The 19,732-nt window shown below is 40.3% G+C and overlaps 1 protein-coding gene across 1 annotated transcript in view; it reads right to left on the bottom strand.

The window, feature by feature from the left end:
• Positions 1 to 19,732, bottom strand: part of Nubpl (nucleotide binding protein like) — a 230,493-nt gene that overhangs the window by 131,558 nt on the left and 79,203 nt on the right. The window contains exons 5-6 of the mRNA XM_004661857.2: positions 1,940 to 1,979; positions 1,765 to 1,855 (exon numbers count right to left, since the gene is read on the bottom strand). Coding sequence (XP_004661914.2) covers positions 1,765 to 1,855; positions 1,940 to 1,979 — 131 coding nt within the window. The remainder of the gene's footprint in view (positions 1 to 1,764; positions 1,856 to 1,939; positions 1,980 to 19,732) is intronic.

Genomic DNA, 19,732 nt, shown 5'->3' with positions numbered 1-19,732 from the left:
ATGCAAGCCAGGCATGGCTGTGCACACCTTTAATCCCAGCATTCTGGAGGCAGAGGTAAGAAGCTTGCTGTGAATTTGAGGACACCCTGAGACTATACAGTGAGTTGCAGGTCAGCCTGGACTAGATTGAGATCCTACCTCAAAAAAAAAAAAAAAAAAAAAAAGGTGCATGTGAAAGGAACTTCACACAATCCATTCACTACTCCAAGTAACCTTTAATTAGCCAAAGGACACAATACATGGATCCATTTCTCAACTCATCTCTTATCTTACATTTTGTGGTAAATTTGCTGAAAATGTATCTTCAGCACTTCTCAGGATTAACTATGATTTTTTTATTAAATGTGTCAGTTTGTTTTCACCAAATCTCTTGGTGTTCAGCCAAATTTCAGCTAAGCTTTTGGTAAATGTTGGAAAGAACAATGGGTCTAATCAGATGGCTGATGTACAAAGAGGGTAACTAAATATGGACATCAAACATGTATGATGCAGGCAATCAATATAATTATTCTATATTTTCTGACAGTATCCGGCAGCAAAAAGAAAGGCTGGTTAATTCAGACAACTTAAGGTCACAGAGGAATTGGTGAGGCAGGGGCATTTAGGAGTGAAATTGGAATAGCCATGAGGCTGGAGTGCAAAGAGGAGGAAACACAGCCAAAGACTCGAATTTCTGGAGGAGAAGGAGGAGCTGAGCACAAAGGTCAAAAAGAACATTTGTCAGCACATAAGGATCAGAAGTTCTAGAAAGACAAGAAGCTATAGTAAAAAAGAAGAGATTCACAGACATAACTAATTTCACATGTAACACCGCATCCGAAGATGAGTCCAGGAATATACATTATTACAGTCATCACCCTATGTGCAGCGTGATGCCAGACCCAAAACAGAATGTGTACAAGAATCATACACTGGTGGAAAATGCAAATTATTTTCAGTGTTTATCTAAAACATAATTGTACTACTGCCAGCTGAGAAAACTTTCCTAAACTAACTATAAATAAAATGTAGCCTACCTTATATATTTAGATTATACAATCAAATGTTCTTTCCTATCTTAAGGATGAAGTTGATCAAAAACATATTATACATACAATTAAATAACTACATACATCGAAAATAAAAGAGAATAACACTTCTGTGAAACAATTTTAAATCATGAGTGCCACCTCTTACATAAATTTGTATACATTTCAGGAATTTGTACACAGCTCCTATAAGTCAAAATTGGCCAGAATGAGACTAACCATAAGTCTAAAGAAGGCAATAAAAAAGATGTGTTCTTCTTATAACTGCCTCAAAAAACAATAAAAATATGACACTAAGGGGCTGGGGGGATGGCTCAGCAGCTAAGGCATTTGCCTGCAAAACCAAAGGACCCAGGTTCGATTTCCCAGGGTGCACATAAGCCAGATGCACAAGGTGATGCATGTGTCTGGAGTTCATTTGCAATGGATGGAAGCCCTGGCATGCCAATTCTCTCTTCATGTCTGTCTGTCTCTCTCTCAAATAAATAAATAAATAAACCTTTAAAAAATTTTAAATATGACACTAGGATTTTTAGTACTCATAAGCAATGCAAGAGATGAAATCATGGTAACAATGAAATTTGGTCTTGGCACCACATCACATATTTTGGCCATCAACTGAATTTCTATGTGAAACATCTCAAAGTTAATTGTAAACTTTTACAATTCTTCAGTCAGCAAATGCATTAACCATAACTCTTCCAAGATAGAGTACAATTTAATGCAAGTTTCTTACCTGCCTCAATAGTTTATCAATGGCTGACATTACCAGAAGGCCTCTCCATATGACTGGTGCAGTCTCTTCAACCAGAAAGCCCATAGACATGCTACAACAGTAATAAAAAAATAAGTCATTTGTATAAATTAACAGGTATTATTATGAAAATACAAAATTTTTAAAATATGCTCACCAAGAAATACCATAATTCAAAAGAGGCCTCATTAGGTTGTCTGAAACAAAAATAAATAAATAAATCTCTTTTAGAAGAATAAAGCATTGCACATAAGTATACTCTTATTGCTTTAAAAAAATTCTTAGATAACAATAATTATATATGCATGTATGCTTTGTAGTATATTACATCAGACTGATTAACAAGTCTGCTAGCTCACATGCATATCTTTTACATATACACTTAAATCTTTTTTAAAACTTTTTAAAGTATAATAACGTATTAGCATGCTATACAGCAGATCACTAATGCTTATCCCTTGTGAGTAAAGGAAAACATATACCCTTCGATTAGAAAACCATGTAGCCAGGCTGGGGATAGTGGCACATGCTACATAGCAGATTCCAGGTCAGCCTGGGCTAGAAGTGAGACCTTACCTAGAAAAAGAAAACCAAAAAAAAAAAAAGAAAGAAAAAAGAAAACCATGGATAGACTACTGGTTAAGATGGTGGCATAGGAACCACACCAAAGCAGCCTAGGCGAGAAAAAGTCAAAAGTGGCTCTAGCAGCAGCAAAATCAAGTCTGCATGGCCATAGCCACAAGGCTTGGCCTGAGCCACAGGAAAAGCCAGGTGAGGGGATTCTCCATTTATGCGGGAGCTCCTTGCAAACTCAAGAAACATGAAGAGGGGAAAGGAGGGGAGCAGCTTGTGAGGAAGAGGATCATGAGGTCCAGTGGGAGAACTTCGGCCACCATCCACAGCCTCCCTACCCCACCACCAGTGTAAGCGCAAGAAACCTGGGGAAGGGAGCTCACCTGCACAGCACCTAGCACAGGCAATCACAGCAGCGACCCAGCCTACCTGAGCCCACAGCACAACAAAGAAGGACCCAAGCAGGACCATGGCATAACTGAGACCAAATCCGTCCCAAAAGGCAACTGGGATTACACCAGGTCAGTACCTGCCAAATAAGCCTGGTATACAGGCTTGAATCAGAAGTGCGAATTGCACCTTCCATGTCAGGATAAATTAGATGTTAAATCTGATGGATGGTCAGATTTGCCATTCTTAAATAAGCCACATTTTAGGCTTGTCATTTGTTGCTTCCTGATTTATAATACTTTGTATCCTCTTCTGTTGTTCATTAGGGAAGGGTCTCACTTGGTCACAAGCTGACCTGGAACCTTCAACAGACCAAAACCTTAGCCTCCCAATTGACAGGATTAAAGGTGTGGGGCAACACAAATCCAAAGGGACTGTGACTTTGTTAAAGGATCTGGTTGTCATAATACCTACTCTTGTATAAATACTCTGTGCTGTTTTTCATTGAATGTGTACATTTTTTAGTTAAATTTTAGAACCTGCCAGTATTTTGCTCTACTCAGCCTTCTTGAATACTCTCATAGCAGGCAAACCCAACATCTAGGGTCACTTTTGTAGATACTCTGAGACTGTTAAAAGCCACACCTAGCACCATAAGCTCCGACCCTTAAGATACATAACATCAGATTGACTGATACATCTAATAATACTGCAGATAATTAGAAAATCAAGGGCATTAAATTAATTCAAGGTGCAAAACTAGGTACATTATAACACAAGAAACACACACAAAAAAAATCAAGACAATATAAATCCACCAAAAAACATTAATACATCAGAAATGACCTTCAGTGAGAATGATTTAAAGGAAATGCCTGAAAAAGATTACAGTAGAATGTTTATATATATATGTTTGAGGAAATCAAAGGAATGAAAAGAAGGGGTGATGTCCACCCTCTATGCTCATGCCATCATCTTCCCCTGCCATCATGGAGCTTCGCTTCGAGTCTGTAAGTGAAAATAAACCTCTTTTTTTTTCCTACAAGCTGTTCTTGGTTGGGTGATTTCTACCAGCAATGCAAACCTGACTGCAACAGCAAGGGAGGGCCCTGATACCCCCAAAATATTACAGGCCATTGCAAAGCTTCTTGGTTTCCCGCCAGAAATAGATGGTAAGACCCCACTGCTGAAGACTCAAAATGCTTGGGCTACAAGGTCACTGAGAAATCTTGCTGGAGCTGAGCTAAAAACTTCCTCACTGTTGACCAGCTGACAGAAAACTGGAAAAAGCTATACTGCATGCAGCTCCATGGAAGAGAGAGAACCAGTCTCTAATTGGACTGGAAGCCTTCTCCACGGGAGCAGGCCTGATACTGAAAACCCTGTGATGGGGATGGTGATGAGCCCTAGGGGTGTAGCACCTGCTGGTGTCTGGCTAAATGTATATATTATGCCCGCCAAACTGCCCAGTAAGTACTTCTCATGATGTTCATACTCATATATTAATGTTTAGGTAGGGTCTCACTTCTAGCCCAGGTTGACCTGGAATCTGCTATGTAGTCTTAGCGTGGCCTTGAACTCACAGCTATCCTCCTACTTCTGCCTCCTGAGTGCTGGGATTAAAGGCATGTGCCACCATGCCCAGCCTGACTACATGGTTTTCTAATCAAAGGGTATATGTTTTCCTGTACTCCCAACGGATAAGCATTAGTGATCTACTGTATAGCATGTTAATATGTTATTATACTTTAAAAAGTTTTAAAGTAGATGGGCTGGAGAGATGGCTTAGCGGTTAAGCGCTTGCCTGTGAAGCCTAAGGACCCTGGTTCGAGGCTCGGTTCCCCAGGTCCCACGTTAGCCAGATGCACAAGGGGGAGCACGCGTCTGGAGTTCGTTTGCAGAGGCTGGAAGCCCTGGCGCGCCCATTCTCTCTCTCTCCCTCTATCTGTCTTTCTCTCTGTGTCTGTCACTCTCAAATAAATAAATAATTAAAAAAAAAGTTTTAAAGTAGATTTAAGTGTTTGTAAAAGACATGCATGTGAGCTAACAGACTTGTTAATCAGTCTGATATAATATGCTACAAAGCATACAAGCATATATAAAAGCATATATAATTATTGCTATCTAAGAATTTTTTTTATTATGTCTTCCTCTCTAGAAGCTGAGTTGGGTCCTTCTACTCGTTTTTGTCCCCCTTGGAGGTAAGGCCTTACTCTAGCCCAGGCTGACCTGGAACTTACTCTGTACTCTCAGGCTGGCCTTGCACTCACAGCAATCCTCCTACCTCTATCTCCAAAGGCTGGGATTAAAGGTGTGTGCCACCATGCCTGGCTAATTCTTGCACTGGAGAAGAAGGAATCCATAGTGAGGTGATGGCTATGTTAATTTACTTCATTGTACTAACCATTTTTCTGCACACAAATATTATAAAATCATGATGCATACTTTAAATGTGTAAAATAAATCAGAACAAAAGGAGATTAGCATGGCCCCTGAGCAAGAAGGATCTACTAAATTTAACAGGGAAAATGTACACTGCAACCCTTGAAAATGTGCAGCATATACATTAAAAAGAAACAGGCACATACTTCATTATATTTTTGTATGTATCAACAAACAAAATAAATACTACATAGAAGCATTTTATGTTCATTGATTAATAAAATTACTAGAAGTAAAATGTAGCCAATAGGCTGACGGCTTATTTTTTTAATTAACAGAGAAAGACTCTGAACAACTACTCTTGATTACAAGTACAAAGTAGTTTCTTTGCCTGAAAATTTCATTTTGTAAAAATATGAGCATCAGTTTCTCCACATAAACATAATTGAAAAAGTTATGAAGTATAACTGATTAATGTTAGGTTTATGTAACTCTGGAATCCACTGCCTGTCTACAAGGCCTTTTGCTGAGGGTAATAATTAGCTAGTTACCATGACACGAATCATTATGTCCCACCTCTTTAAATCTCCATCACAGCTCATGAAGCACAAAAGTGTTTGTCCTGTAAGCCAGACTATGTGATTTGCTACAATGTGACTCACAAAGTAGTGGATCTACTGCATCCTCCTCACTCTAAGTCCTCTCACTTCTGAACAAGGGAGAACTTAACTCATCCAATGTATGTCACCAGTATGTCAAACAGATTTACAGACTGTTTTTCTATAAAAATTGTCAAGCCAGAATCAATGGAACTGTGGTCATGTCAAGCTGAAGAGCTGAGTAAAAAAGAAACAGAGGTCAGGCATGGTGGCGCACACCTTTAGTACCAGCACTCGGGAGGCAGAGGTAGGAGGATCGCCATGAGTTCGAGGCCACTCTGAGACTACAGAGTGAATTACATACAGGTTAGCCTGGGCTAGAGTAAAACCCTATCTCAAAAAAAATAAATAAATAAAAAGAAGAAGAAATAAAAAGAGAGAGAGAAACAAAAAAAAAAGAAACAGACATAAGAAAGGCTATTTTATCTTTATTTATTTATTTATTTGAGAGAAAGCAGAATGTGCCAGAACCTCCTGCCACTGCAAACAAACTCCAGATGCATGCACTGCTTTGTATATTTGGCTTTATGTGGGTACTGGGGAACTGATTCTGGCCAGCAAGTGCCTTTAACCATTGAGCTAACTCTCCAGACCCAAGAGAGTCTATTTTAAATCTTCCTATTAAAGTTGCCAGCATTAAATGTCCCAAAGATAACAGTGATCAAGAATGAGATCTGTTTTGTGAAAGTCCCACTATTCATGATCAACTGAAAAGTACACTTTCCCATTTAGTTAGCATTAGCTTTAGAAGTCTCCCCAGCACCCACTGTCCACAGGCTACAAAAATAATGGAGTTTTAAATTCAGTTAACACCAAAGTACTGGAATAGATGCCAAAAAAAGTTATAGTTTGAAACCATTTAACTCTGATTATTTTTTAAATAGAAACAGTAAACCAAGACTAAACAACCTTATTTAATGAACTTTAAAAGAAAAATTAAAAGTTTTTAAAATTTTTTTTAAGTTTCATGAAAAACAAGTTTTTGCCTATGGGTTAGAGAACATGCACACTACAAAAGAGGAGGACAAGGGTATGCCATCTACTTCCTTTGACACAGAGGCCCTCCTTGAATGGGGGACAAGAGGAGTAGCTAACCACTTGCTGATTGGATTTGAGGCCAGCTCCACAGTGGAAAATAATAATAAACCTGGTCAAAGGCCATGGCTAGGAAGTCATAGCCCCTAGAGGGCAGGGAATAACCTACTACTGTTGTTACGCTAAACTGACAGGTCACCAAATTGCCATCTAAATATTTATGTCTATACCACAGATTAGTGCTGCTCTCAGCCTTCATTACAGAAGGTTCTTTTGGTAGAGGCAAAGATGCATAGCTAGAGAAAGTGCTGACAATAAGCAACCATTGGGCTCAGCCCTAAACATGTTATTTCTATCCCCCTGCCAAGGCTCAGAGAACATCACAGAAGAGGGGAATATAAGACTATCAGAGCAGAAGAATGGAGAGGAGGGCAGTTGAATACTATCTTCTGGATATGACATAGTTGTTACACTCATGAACTCACAGTAGCTGTAGTTTCCTACAGACTGATCCTGTCAACATTCTACCATAGATGGGAGAGTATCGCATGAGACTTTATTCCTTCCAGAGTAGTTATTGGCATTTAATGGCTGCTCTGGAAAGAGGACACATTTTCTTCAGTGGTGCAGCCAACTAAGCTGTCCATACTCTAGTAAGTAATTCTCCACCCATGCTCATGTAGGCAACCCTAATTTAACTCAATGGGTCTAGGACACATACACAAAATATATGAAAGTAGATTAATTGGGAAAAGGGGGAGGGCAATAGAAGTGAATATATATACATACATACATACACACATTATATATATATATATATATGTATATATGTGTGTATATATATATATATATAAAATTGTCAAAAGTAAAACTTTTTTTTTTAAGTTCATGCTTGAGACCCATGCAATCAAGTTATAGGGAAAAAAGGGGGGGAAGAAAATCACAGGGAAAAAAAACTCAACATTTTAAGTAATGTTTCAATTTTGTGTTGGGCCACATTCATAGCTATCCTCAGTCACATGTGACACTTGAGCCACAAGTTGGACACTTTTATTAAACATTTTAAAAAACTAAGAGGGCTGGAGAGATGGCTTAGCGGTTAAGCGCTTGCCTGTGAAGCCTAAGGACCCCGGTTCGAGGCTCGGTTCCCCAGGTCCCACGTTAGCCAGATGCACAAGGGGGAGCACGTGTCTGGAGTTCGTTTGCAGAGGCTGGCAGCCCTGGCGCGCCCATTCTCTCTCTCTCCCTCTACCTGTCTTTCTCTCTGTGTCTGTCGCTCTCAAATAAATAAATAAATAATTTAAAAAATAAAAAATAAAAAAATAAAAAACTAAGAATTATGACTGCCATCATAAAAATAGACAAGAGTATAACAAAATTAATAGAAACATAACTAAAACTAAGACATTGGCTTCACTGTGGCCTTCATAGCTATGTGGTTACTAAAACTACATAAACACAAATGGATTTGAGAGGAAAGGAACAGACACAAGCATAAAAATGAAAAATTATTCTGAGATTAATAAAAAAACTAACATAAAAAGGTATAAAAGATACAGCTGCAAAATGTAAATAAGCATACACTATAATAAAACTATAAAAGATAACATATTTATAACTACTAAGAGGCCACTCCTTTCCATAAATGTTTCAAGTAGATAATATAAGCCTTATTCTATTACCCACTTAATTATACTAGAGGCTTGAGAGTTTATATGACCAGCCCATGTATCAGCTACATAAAAAATGAAAGAGAGTGACCAGTGTTGGCAGCACCACAGCAAAATGCAGGCTGTCCAGAAGAACAGTAAAACTGGAACGTTGCAGAACTAGTGTTTTCCACTACAAAGCTACCACTAAAGCAGGCAAACGGTTAAAGCTGCATACATTCGATTCTGTGCCACTCTGGATCACAGGAAATTGTCAATTTGTATGAAGGCTATATCCCTATAAGAGACCAGATATAGGACCAGAGAGATTGCTTAGTGGTTAAGGTACTAGCTTGCAAAGCCTAAAGACCCAGGCTCAACTCCCTAGAACCAATGAAAGCCAGATACACAAAGTGACACATGCGCACAAGGTCATGCATGTGCACAAGGTGGTGCACGCATATGGAGTTCAACTGAAGTGGCTACAAGCCCCGGCATGCCAAACCCCCCCCCCACTCTCTCTCTCTCTCTTTCTCTCTCTCTCTCTCTCTCTCACACACACACACACACACACACACACACACACACACACACAAATACTAAATGTAAATTTTTTCTGTTAAAAAAAGATTTTATTTCTAAAAGCTCAAAGACCACTTCTTTGTACTGGCTCATGACATCTTTACTGAGTGCCACTCAGTATCTTTCCCTGTGAAATAGGAAGTCTAGGGGGAGACTAACACTGACCACACAAGTGTAAGCTTGCAACCAAAACCAGGCATATAATGGAAAGCCTAGACCCAAGCATCTAAGATAAAGAAAATACATCACAATTTTCAATGCACTGTAAAAACTTGATAGCTTTATTATCTTTATAATATTGGAACTATTATTGAAGAGAAAAGGCTATCATTTATTTAAAGAAAATAAAATTTTACAAAGTAATGTTCAGACATATGTATGTACTACAAGATTATTTAATCAAGCTAACGAAATATTCATTGCCTCACAAATCTTTTTGTGGTTAGAACATATAAAATCTTACCTAAGTAGCTTCAAGCCACAGCTAATTATATAGTCACTTTGCTATACAAAAGACTTTTGAACTTATTCGTCCTAATTTGAGCTTCGCCCTTGAACCCATAATATCTCTCCATGTTGCTGCCCATTCTGCACTCCGTAAGAGCCACCATTCTAGTTCCTCAGTCTATGGGTACTATTCGTTGAGATTACATATATGAGTGAGGTACCACAGTATTTGTCCTCTGTTCCTGGCTTATTTTATTTCACTTACCATAATGCTCTCCAGGTTCATCCAGGTGGTTGAAAATGAGTGGCTTACCTTCTCAGTGGCTGAGTAGTAACTCACTGTGAATATATATTGCATTTTCTTTACCTGTTTGCTCATAGCTATTGTTTGGCTTCTATGAATCTTGGCTTTTAAAAATACTACGCAATGGCCTGGCATGGTGGTACTAGTCTTTAATCTCACCACTGAGGTAGGAGAACTGCTGTGACTTCAGGCCAACCTGAGACTACATAGTGAATTCCAGGTCAGCCTGAGCTACAGCGAGACCCTACCTTGAAAAATAAAAAATAAAAAACCGACAATGAACATAGAAGCACAAGCATCTCTTCAACTCAATGTACTGCCATCACTTCCTTAGGATATACACCCCCAACTGCTATCACTAGAGCATGCCTAGGGCTCCTTTAGATTTTTGAGGCGGCACCTCCATACTGATTTCCACAGTGACTGTACAACTTCTGTGCCCAACAGTAGTGTACAGGGTTTCCATTTCTTCATATCTGCATTACGACTTATCTTTTTAAATCAACAATCATTCTAACAGGTGTGGAGTGCTATCACAGTGTGGTCTTTAATTTGCATTTCCTTAGTAACTAGTTAAGGTATACATTTTTTAAATAATTTGAAGGAGGGTCTTGGAGCTCCACTAGTATAAAGCCTTGAGCTGACCAGACTGGCAGCTTTTATTGATAATTTAAGGCCCAGGTTTGACTCCCCAGAGCCCATGTAAGGCAGATGCACAAGATGACGCATGCACACAAGGTCACACATGTGCACAAGGTGGCAGCACAAATCTGGACTTGAACTGCAGTGACCAGAGGCCCTGGTGTACCAATTTTATCTCCCCCCACCCCCACTCTCACTCTCTCTCTCTCTCTCTCATTAAATAAATAAAACATGTACTTGCATGTAGGACAACTCAGAAGCATAGTGAATGGATGGAATCTAATGTACAATAAAGATGCTACAAATAACATTTAGTTGCCATCAATAAGAAATTTACTTATTTTTTGCCAGGCATGGTGGCACATGCCTTTAATCCCAGCACTCAGGAGGCAGAGGTAGGCGGATCGCCACCCTGAGACTACATAGTGAATTCCAGGTCAGCCTGAGCCAGAGTGATACCCTACCTCGAAAAACCAAAAAAAAAAAAAAAAAAAAAAAAGAAATTTACTTATTTTTTAAAAGTCCAAATGCTGGCATTGTCCAGAAATACTTAACAGGTTTATTTATAATTGTTATAAAGTTGAACTGTTGGAACATGTTCACTGAAACATTGTGACTTGCATTAATGCTTTACATTGTTGCATAAACATCCACACACAAGTAAAAATGGAAAACTGCCAATACCTGATTCCTGTCCCCTAGTTACCCACTCTCAATCATATACTGGAGTACCTTCTAACCCACGGACAAAACAGTATCTAAAGGTCAAAGCTACACATAACAGAAAGAGGGAAATAATGACACTTGGCCCATCATTGTGGACTCTCCACATATGCAGAGTGCTAGCTGGATATCTTTTGGCATAACTGTTACATGTATGGCATGGATAGTCCATACGTTGGTATCTTCAAAAAGGCCAACCAGTTAGGCCTTACCTGCCTCCTGCAAAGCAACAAGAGCTGCAGAGATCTGTTTTGAAGTCATGAGCAATTTCTCACACTAGACACTGAAAGGGTAGTTTGTGAATCAGAACTTCAGAGGATGTCTGATAGTGTCTAATTTCACCAAGTGTCACAGTACCAGGCCTGTAACGATGAGGTTTCTTCACCCCTCCAGTAGAGGGTGCACTCTAGGAAGCTGCTTTTGGAGTCAGTTGTTTCCTGGGTGCTTCACTACTAGTGGATGTGTGGCACTCTGCTTTGTAGGAACCATGGTATAGAGACCTCCTCACCTACCTCCTCCTCCTCCAGCTGGAGCTCCGTGAGCTAGAACAGAGCACTAGAGGCGTGCTGGTGTAAGATAGCAGCAGTGGGGGCTGGAGAGATGGCTTAGCGGTTAAGTGCTTGCCTGTGAAGCCTAAGGACCCCGGTTCGAGGCTCAGTTCCCCAGGTCCCACGTTAACCAGATGCACAAGGGGGCGCACGCGTCTGGAGTTCGTTGACAGAGGCGGGAAGCCCTGGCGCGCCCATTCTCTCTCTCTCCCTCTATCTGTCTTTCTCTCTGGGTCTGTCGCTCTCAAATAAATAGATAAAAATTTAAAAAAAAAAAAGATAGCAGCAGTGGGGAGGTGGCTGCAAATACCTATGTCTTCTTATTTGTCTTATTTATTTATTTGCAAGCAGAGAGAGAGAGAAAATGAGCACATCAGGGCCTCTTGCTGCTGCAAACGAACTCCAGATGCATGTGTCACTTTGTACATCTGACTTTATGGGGGTACTGGGGAATTGAACCAGGATAGTTAGGCTTTGAAGGCAAGCACCTTAACCTCTGAGCCATCTTTCCAGCCCTTTATCTTTTTTTTGTTTTTCTTTTGGAGAAATGTCTACTGAAGACCTTTTGTCCATTATTCAGTACTGTTACCCTGGGTCTTGAGTTCCCTGAATGCCTTTCATACTTTGGGTACTAACCTCTTAGCACATCCGTGGTTTGCTAATATTACCTCCCATTCCTTCAGCTACGAAGGAGGAAAGCAACAGTCTTCCCCAAAAATATCAGTCATGAAAAAAGGGGAACAAACCTCAAGTTACAATGTGAGAAATAACATTACTTTGATAATAAGCACCCAAATGTCTGGAATAATGTTGCTAATTCAAAAGTTTTAAAACATAAGCAATTTTATAATACATGACTCTCAAAACCCAGTCAATGGGGCGGGAGAGATGGCTTAGCAGTTAAGGAATTTGCCTGCAAAGCCAAAGGACCCTTGTTCAATTCCCCAGGACCCATATAAGCCAGATGTACAAGGGGCGCATGCGTCTGGAATTCATTTGCAGTGGCTGGAGGCCCTGGCATGCCTATTTTCTCTCTCTCGCTCACTTGCTCAACTAACAAAAATAAGTAAAATGAAGAAAAGGTCAATGAATATTAAATGTGAAAACAACATTTTCAATGAAAAGCATTCCCCAAAAATGTTCCTCTCTGAGTGAACTTGAAACCCACTCCACAAAAGGGAATTCATGCCTGGTACTGAAAGACTGGTCAAAAACCTGACTGGGGAGGTCACAGGCCCAATAGCTATCACCACTCATCCTTCCCATTAGTCAGTCCCCTTTTGTCCCTTGACAGTTTCATTTCTACATTCATGTCATATATACACACCTGATTTTTATCTACATAAGATCAACAGCTAAGCGTGATGGCACATGCCTAAATAAAGGCCAAACTGAGACTACAGAGTAAATTCCAGGTCAACATGAGCTAGAGAGACCCTACCTCAGGAGAAAAAAAAAAAAAAATCTATGAACCACAAAGGAGAAAAAACAAATATCTATCTTTCTGAGACTGAATTAATTTGCTTAATATGATTATCTACAGTTGAATTCATTTTCCTGGAAATGGCATAACTTCATTCTTCATTTTATGGCTTAAAAAAAAAAAAATCAATCTCTCTCTCTCTCCATGTGTGTGTGTGTGTGTGTGTGTATAAAACACGTTTCCTTTATCCATTTCTCTGTTGATTCTATACCTTAACTACCATAGACAGTGCTGCAGATCAAAGAAGATGATCAAGGGTTTAAAGCACTTGCTGTGCAAACCTTATGACTGGAGTTCAGATTCCCAAAATAGAGCCAGATTCAAGTAGCACACACATCTGTACCCCTAGTGCACCTGCAGCAAGTGGCAGCAAGATCAGGGATGCCAGAGCTCCCGGGCCAGCTAGCCTGGTGTTCACAGCAGCAAGCGAGGGAGATACTACCTCAAATAACCAGTAAGCCTAACAAACAAAATCAAGTTAAATGCATGAACAACTTTTGTGAATTTAATAAATACAGCTAATATATGGAATTAATTCAATTATCTTAAACGTTTTAACATTGTTGAGAAACTTGACCAAGTTATTTTACATCTTTCATATTAAAATCCTCCTAGATATAATAATGAAGTAGAGAAAACATTGGCTTCTGTGGCCTTTGTGGAATAGAAATGTAACAATACTGAATGGATTGCCTCTTATATGGAAGAGAAATGAATTACCTTTGAAACTACATTGCGTTGGGTTTGCTTTCAACTTTCACTTGCAACTAACAAGTTAATATATAATCTATTTTTAATTCAAATTAAACATTTCAATTTAAAATCACAAAGCCAACATGCCACATTCACTAATGTTTCTTTTAATAGTTCCAAACATTTTTTATAACTGACATATATTATTACATTTTCCAATGTAACAAGCTAAATAATAAAAAGGGAAGATAAATACCACAGTAATCAAACATCAAGAACTATGAGGTTTTCTTAAAGTGGTAGGTCTGAATAAACTGCAACATATAGATTTACATATCCCATAGGGATTAACTGGTTGACTACTTCTTGGGACTAGGGAAAACAAAAGGCTAAGGAAGTATGATTAGTACAATTCATGTTTCCTTAGTCCTTTTTATAATTACTCAAGTCACATAAGCATAAAGGAGTAAAGTGGCCAGGCAAGGCGGCACACACTTACATTCCAGAACTCAGGGATGAGGCAGGAGAACTGCCACAAGCTGAAAGCCATCACCTCCACTGCTGCAGGTTCCTCAGCACCCAACCCTCACCCATCACCTCCACTGGTCTGCCAGACACCCTACTGCAGGTTCCTCAGCACCCAACCCTCACCCATCACCTCTACTGGTCTGCCTGGCAACCTGCCACAACTTCCTCAGCACCCGGCTGCTCCCCTGCCACATTTACAATGTGTAGACACTTTTTTTCCTTCAGCAAGCTTCCTCACTGTCTCAAGCTTCCTAGACGTGAGACTGAAGTCGAGGCCTTGCTCTGGTAGGCTCAGGCAGAAGTGAATATTGTGGTTGTTTCTTCTTCTATCCAATCTATTAAAACCCGACTCCATCAGCAGCACAGCTGCTGGCTTTCTTAGCCGTGGTGTGCTCACCAAAGGGGCACTTTCAATTTCCTTCACAAACTTTCCCTTTGCATTCACAACTTGTCTGTTCCATGTAAGAGGCCCAGTGTCCAGCCTTGCCTGGCTGGTGATATACCTCCTCACAAAGCTTATTTCTAGCTTTGGACAGTAAGATAGCTGTGATGCACCCTTTCACTTTAACACTTAGAGGTCACCATAGGGTTATGAAAGGCATACTCTCAATATTGCTGTCTCTCAAGGTAAAGGAGGACGTGAGGAGAAAGAGAGATGGGGAAAGAGCTGCTCAGGGTAACTAAAGAGCACACACACATACAGGTTGCCATCAGAAGATGGGTGAACTTCACAGCACACCAAAACAATTTCAACTGTAACAACAAAGATCACCGAGCATGCTTCACCAGAACACAATTACAGATAGGAAGCATGCAGATGCTGTTGGTACCAACAGACTCACTGGGGGAAATGGGAGGGTAACTACAAACCTTCAAGAGATTAAGCATACAATAACTAAGACAGACAGGGTGGTGGCTCCAGCCTACAATCCCAGGACTCCAGAAGCTGAGGGAAGATGATCACCATGAGTTTGAGGCCAGCCTAGACTACAGAGTGAGACCCTTGCTGGGGGGTGGGGAAAGGGGAGAATACAATAACTGTGAAGCACTAGAAACACACTACTAGTGTGTGTGTGCGCGCACACATGTACATTCATGCATGCATGTTTTCTACTGGTTATATTGCTCTGGAGAACCCAGACTAATAATGTGTTAATAGCACTAATAAAAATAAAATTATGAAGATGATGCACTCACTGGAAGTGGTGGCTCATGTCTATAACCCCAGCAACTTATGAGGCTGAGGCAAAAGGAGTGCCAAAAGCTATAGGCCAACCTGAGTGAGCGCTTGTCTGAAAGATAAGAGGATGACTGTTTCAGCTGGGCATGGTGGTTCACGCCTTTAATCCCAGCACTTGGAAGGCAGAGGTAGGAGGATCACCGTGAGTTCAAGGCCACCCTGAGACTACATAGTGAATTCCAAGCCAGCTTGAGCTAGAGAGAGGCCCTACCTTGAAAAAACAAAATCAAACAAACAAAAAAAGAAAGCAGATGACTGTTTCTAGTGTGTATTGAGTATCTAGAAAAATGAGGGAGTCAAAACAATGAACAGAACTTAACAAGAGCAAGATTTATGCCCATAACCTCGCCCTCACATACACACACACACACACACTTTAAATCACTGGAAAACTGGACCAAGCACACAGAATGGCATGTTGAGTAAGCAGGGAGGTCTATAAGCCCTAAAAAGAGAGAAGCCAGAGAGACAAGCTCTATGGCTATCTGGCACATCACCTTGGTCGTCATGCAGGCCACAGCATGGACAGTGAACACAGCAGCCCTAACGCCTTGTTAAACTGAGGAAAAGAGAAGAGAATTTTGGTAAAGCCAAGGCAGCCAGGCTTTAGAACACAAACTATGGGAAAGGGGACGCTACAGGGAAAGAAAACCCCAGAACTGTAGAGGAGACCTGGGGAAAGAATCACTGGAGAGAGAAAGTCAAGGAATTGCACAGCTGAGGATAGTTGATGTTTCACCAACTGGAGAGGAAGTCTCACCATACATGGAGAGGGTAAACTGGCCCTTGCCTCAAGGCTGCTCTTTAATGCACCATCAGAGTGGAGGACCAAGTCAGTCTGGCTACTGCACTACCTCAGCAGAGCAGTAAAAACCACAGGCCCATTGTCCCATTCTACTAAAGTATGATGTGATTCAATCATCTTCATGAAGCTAGTCTGCATTCACCCTGTCCTCAATCTTGCCCTCCTCCAATCTTTTATATAACATATGTTAGAATAAACTCATTATACTGTCACATCTGTATATATTAATCAGATTACAGGCAGTCTGAGAACATTTTTTAAATCTTATAGTCTATATTCCAATATAATTCCAGAGTCTTTGTTTACTATGATCATATTCAAATGTAATATTTTTGAAAAGCATTTAAAGGGTTTTCAAAATAACCTGCAGATACTTCAACCACAGTTCAGTAAATAAAACTAAACAGAAAGACCTAGTTCAAATCTTCACAGGACTTTTCTATAATGAGCCTCACCTTAATACTTCTAGACTCTAAATGAAGGCTATTTCACTTGTAAGACTCTCATCCCATGTTGCTTTAATAAAAGCAAAAATGATGTCTACAATTTTATGAGATCCTTAACATCCATTACTAAACAAGAGCCCAAGGCTCCCAACTTTTGCTTGAAGAACCTTCTTACCCATTTATTACATTTTAAGAAAAATATGCCTGTTTGTTCTTCCCTTTTTTAATATTTTTTGTTCATTCTTATTTATTTATTTGAAAGTGACAGAGAGAGAGGGAGAGAAAGAGACAGAGAGGGAATGGACACACCAGGGCTTCCAGCCACTGCAAAGGAACTCCAGATGCTTGCGCCCCCTTGTGCATTTGACTAATGTGGGTCCTGGGGAAATGAGCCTCGAACTGGGGTCCTTAGGCTTCACAGGCAAGCGCTTAACTGCTAAGCATCTCTCCAGCCCTGTTCTTCCTTTTTGTGAACTATAATTGGACGGTTTACCAGAGCCCAGGACTGAAGCGTTCAAGTTTGTCTGTTTTCAGGATCCTCCCATCATACCTTATTAGTTACTATATTTAATACAGGGTATGTTTTATCTTCCCTGCCAGACTTTGAACTACTCATAAATATGATTTATGTATTACTCATCTTTTTCTCCAGAGCTGTCCTATGATGTTGATGCCCAATAAATAATTCCTAAGTAACTGATTTCCCAAGGATCAGATATAATATGTTTCTCCAAGAACAACAACATAGGCTATACTCAGAAATAGTTACACACACGTAAAATATGGCTACATCTAAAATATTTAGAATAATTACTAGGTCTCTTTTAGTCACTCTAAAAATGTTGAGAACTTCCTCCCAAAATTACCTCCTTTCCTGACTTCTAGAGTGCAGATGTGTCCTTCCTTCTTTGTTATTTTCTTTATCCTGTTTCAGACTTTCTCAGATGCCGTAGGTTGACATTTCCCAAGGTTCTAGCCTCAGACCTATACACTTAAGTGTCTCTGAAACTCGTCTGGATTACCTTCTCAATCTAAATTTCTCAACCTTAGAAACTGATATTTTAGGCCAGATAATTTGCTGGGGAGGATATTTTGACCACAGTAACATTGTTAGTAGTATCCCTGGCCTCTACCCACTAGCTGGCAGGAGCTTTCTCCAGCTATGACAATCATAAATGTCTCTAGTCACTGCCAACATCTCCTGGGTTGCAAAATCATAACAAAATGAAAAACTATCCACTGATAGAACTTACAACTTTCAGGATTACATACATATATACATACATGTATATAAATGCATATAAATACATATATAAATTATGTGTGTGTGTGTCTGTGTAATACTCACAAATCTGTATTTTTCACTCAGTCCTAACTCTAAATAATCACCTACTGACTCTCTAGATATCAAATTCAACATACTTAAACCCTTAACTCACCACTGCTTTCCTTAAATTGATTTCCTTTTCCTATCTGCTTCATCTTGATGAATGATACAACTATGTAAAATCCTAGGCATCTTTTGCTCTCTCATATTCAATGAATTACCAACATTTATTCTCCCCTTCCCATCTTCATTCTTTCTTATCTCCCTATCTGTGGAGAGCCCCTCGGCCCGCATGGCCAAGGCCTATGGGGAGAGTACCCCTGGCCAAGCCCTAAAGATGGCGCCTGACGGAAGTTCAGTGCTTGGGACAAACAAGTCCATATTTGGAGGAGTTTACCATCTCTGCCGCTCATTGGTTTCTGATGCTCGTCTGGAGGGGTTGCGTGGCCTGGAGTGATTGGGCGGAGTGAGTGCGCTAGTGAGTGCGCTTATAAGGAATCCCCGCCCGAGGCTCGGGGGAGATGAAGCTTGAAGTTGCTTGAATAAACTGCTGTAAGAAGAACTGGTGGTTGTGTCTTCCTTGCTGGTCGAGGCGGACGCGACACCTATCATTCTTCCATTCCCTCCCTCTTCTTCTTTCATAGGATTTTGCTATAAAGCCCAGGCTGCCCTAGGACTCACGACCCTCTGACCACAGTCTCCCATGTGCTAAGGTTACAGGCGTGCTACACCATACTTTATTCAGTTTACCAACTATTTTCAGACTTTTTAATACCTCCAGATTGAGTACATTCCTATTTCTATTGACACAGACATATAAGACCTTGTCACATGTCACGTGGACCATGGCACTTGCTTATGTTGTAACTAGCCCCTACTTTACATCAAGTTCTCATTCGCAAAGCCAGCAAAGTGATCCTCTTAGATTGCAAAACTGGTATCATTAAACTACCTAAAGTCACATCATGCATCTGGCTTTATGTGGGGACTGGGGGATTGAATCCAGGCCAGCAGGCTTTGTGCCTTTAACCACTGAATCATCTCTCCATCCCCATCCTACCTAAAGTCTATGGCAGCTTCTCACAGCCTTGGACTCTTGAATACAAGAAGACATTTCTGACAGAACCTTCAGCTGCCCTTTTGGCCCTCTTCTCATTCCTTCAGCTCTCCCAGAGAGACTTGTGCTTCAACCAAGTGACTTATACTCTGCAGCTTCCAACATGTACCCCAGCTGTGTGGGCTGTCACTTCATATTTAGTCCTTCCAATTTGACCCCTTTTCAAAGATCACCTCACGTGTCACTTCCTCCAACAGTCTTCTCAAAGCACCAGTCTGACTTAGAGCTACCATCTATCTCAGTATCAAATGCAGGGCTCCTGTCACAACTTTCCTGAAGCAATTACTGCTAAGTGTGTTTGAATGCATTAAGGCAGGGACCAACTTTGTATGCTATGACAGCCAAAGAACCAAGTATTTCTCATGCCTACTTGCTAC

Source organism: Jaculus jaculus, chromosome 7 (genome assembly GCF_020740685.1).
Source record: "Jaculus jaculus isolate mJacJac1 chromosome 7, mJacJac1.mat.Y.cur, whole genome shotgun sequence".
Lineage (NCBI taxonomy): Eukaryota > Metazoa > Chordata > Mammalia > Rodentia > Dipodidae > Jaculus > Jaculus jaculus.
Note: the sequence above shows the minus strand (reverse complement) of the source record. Positions and strands in the feature narration are given on the sequence as shown.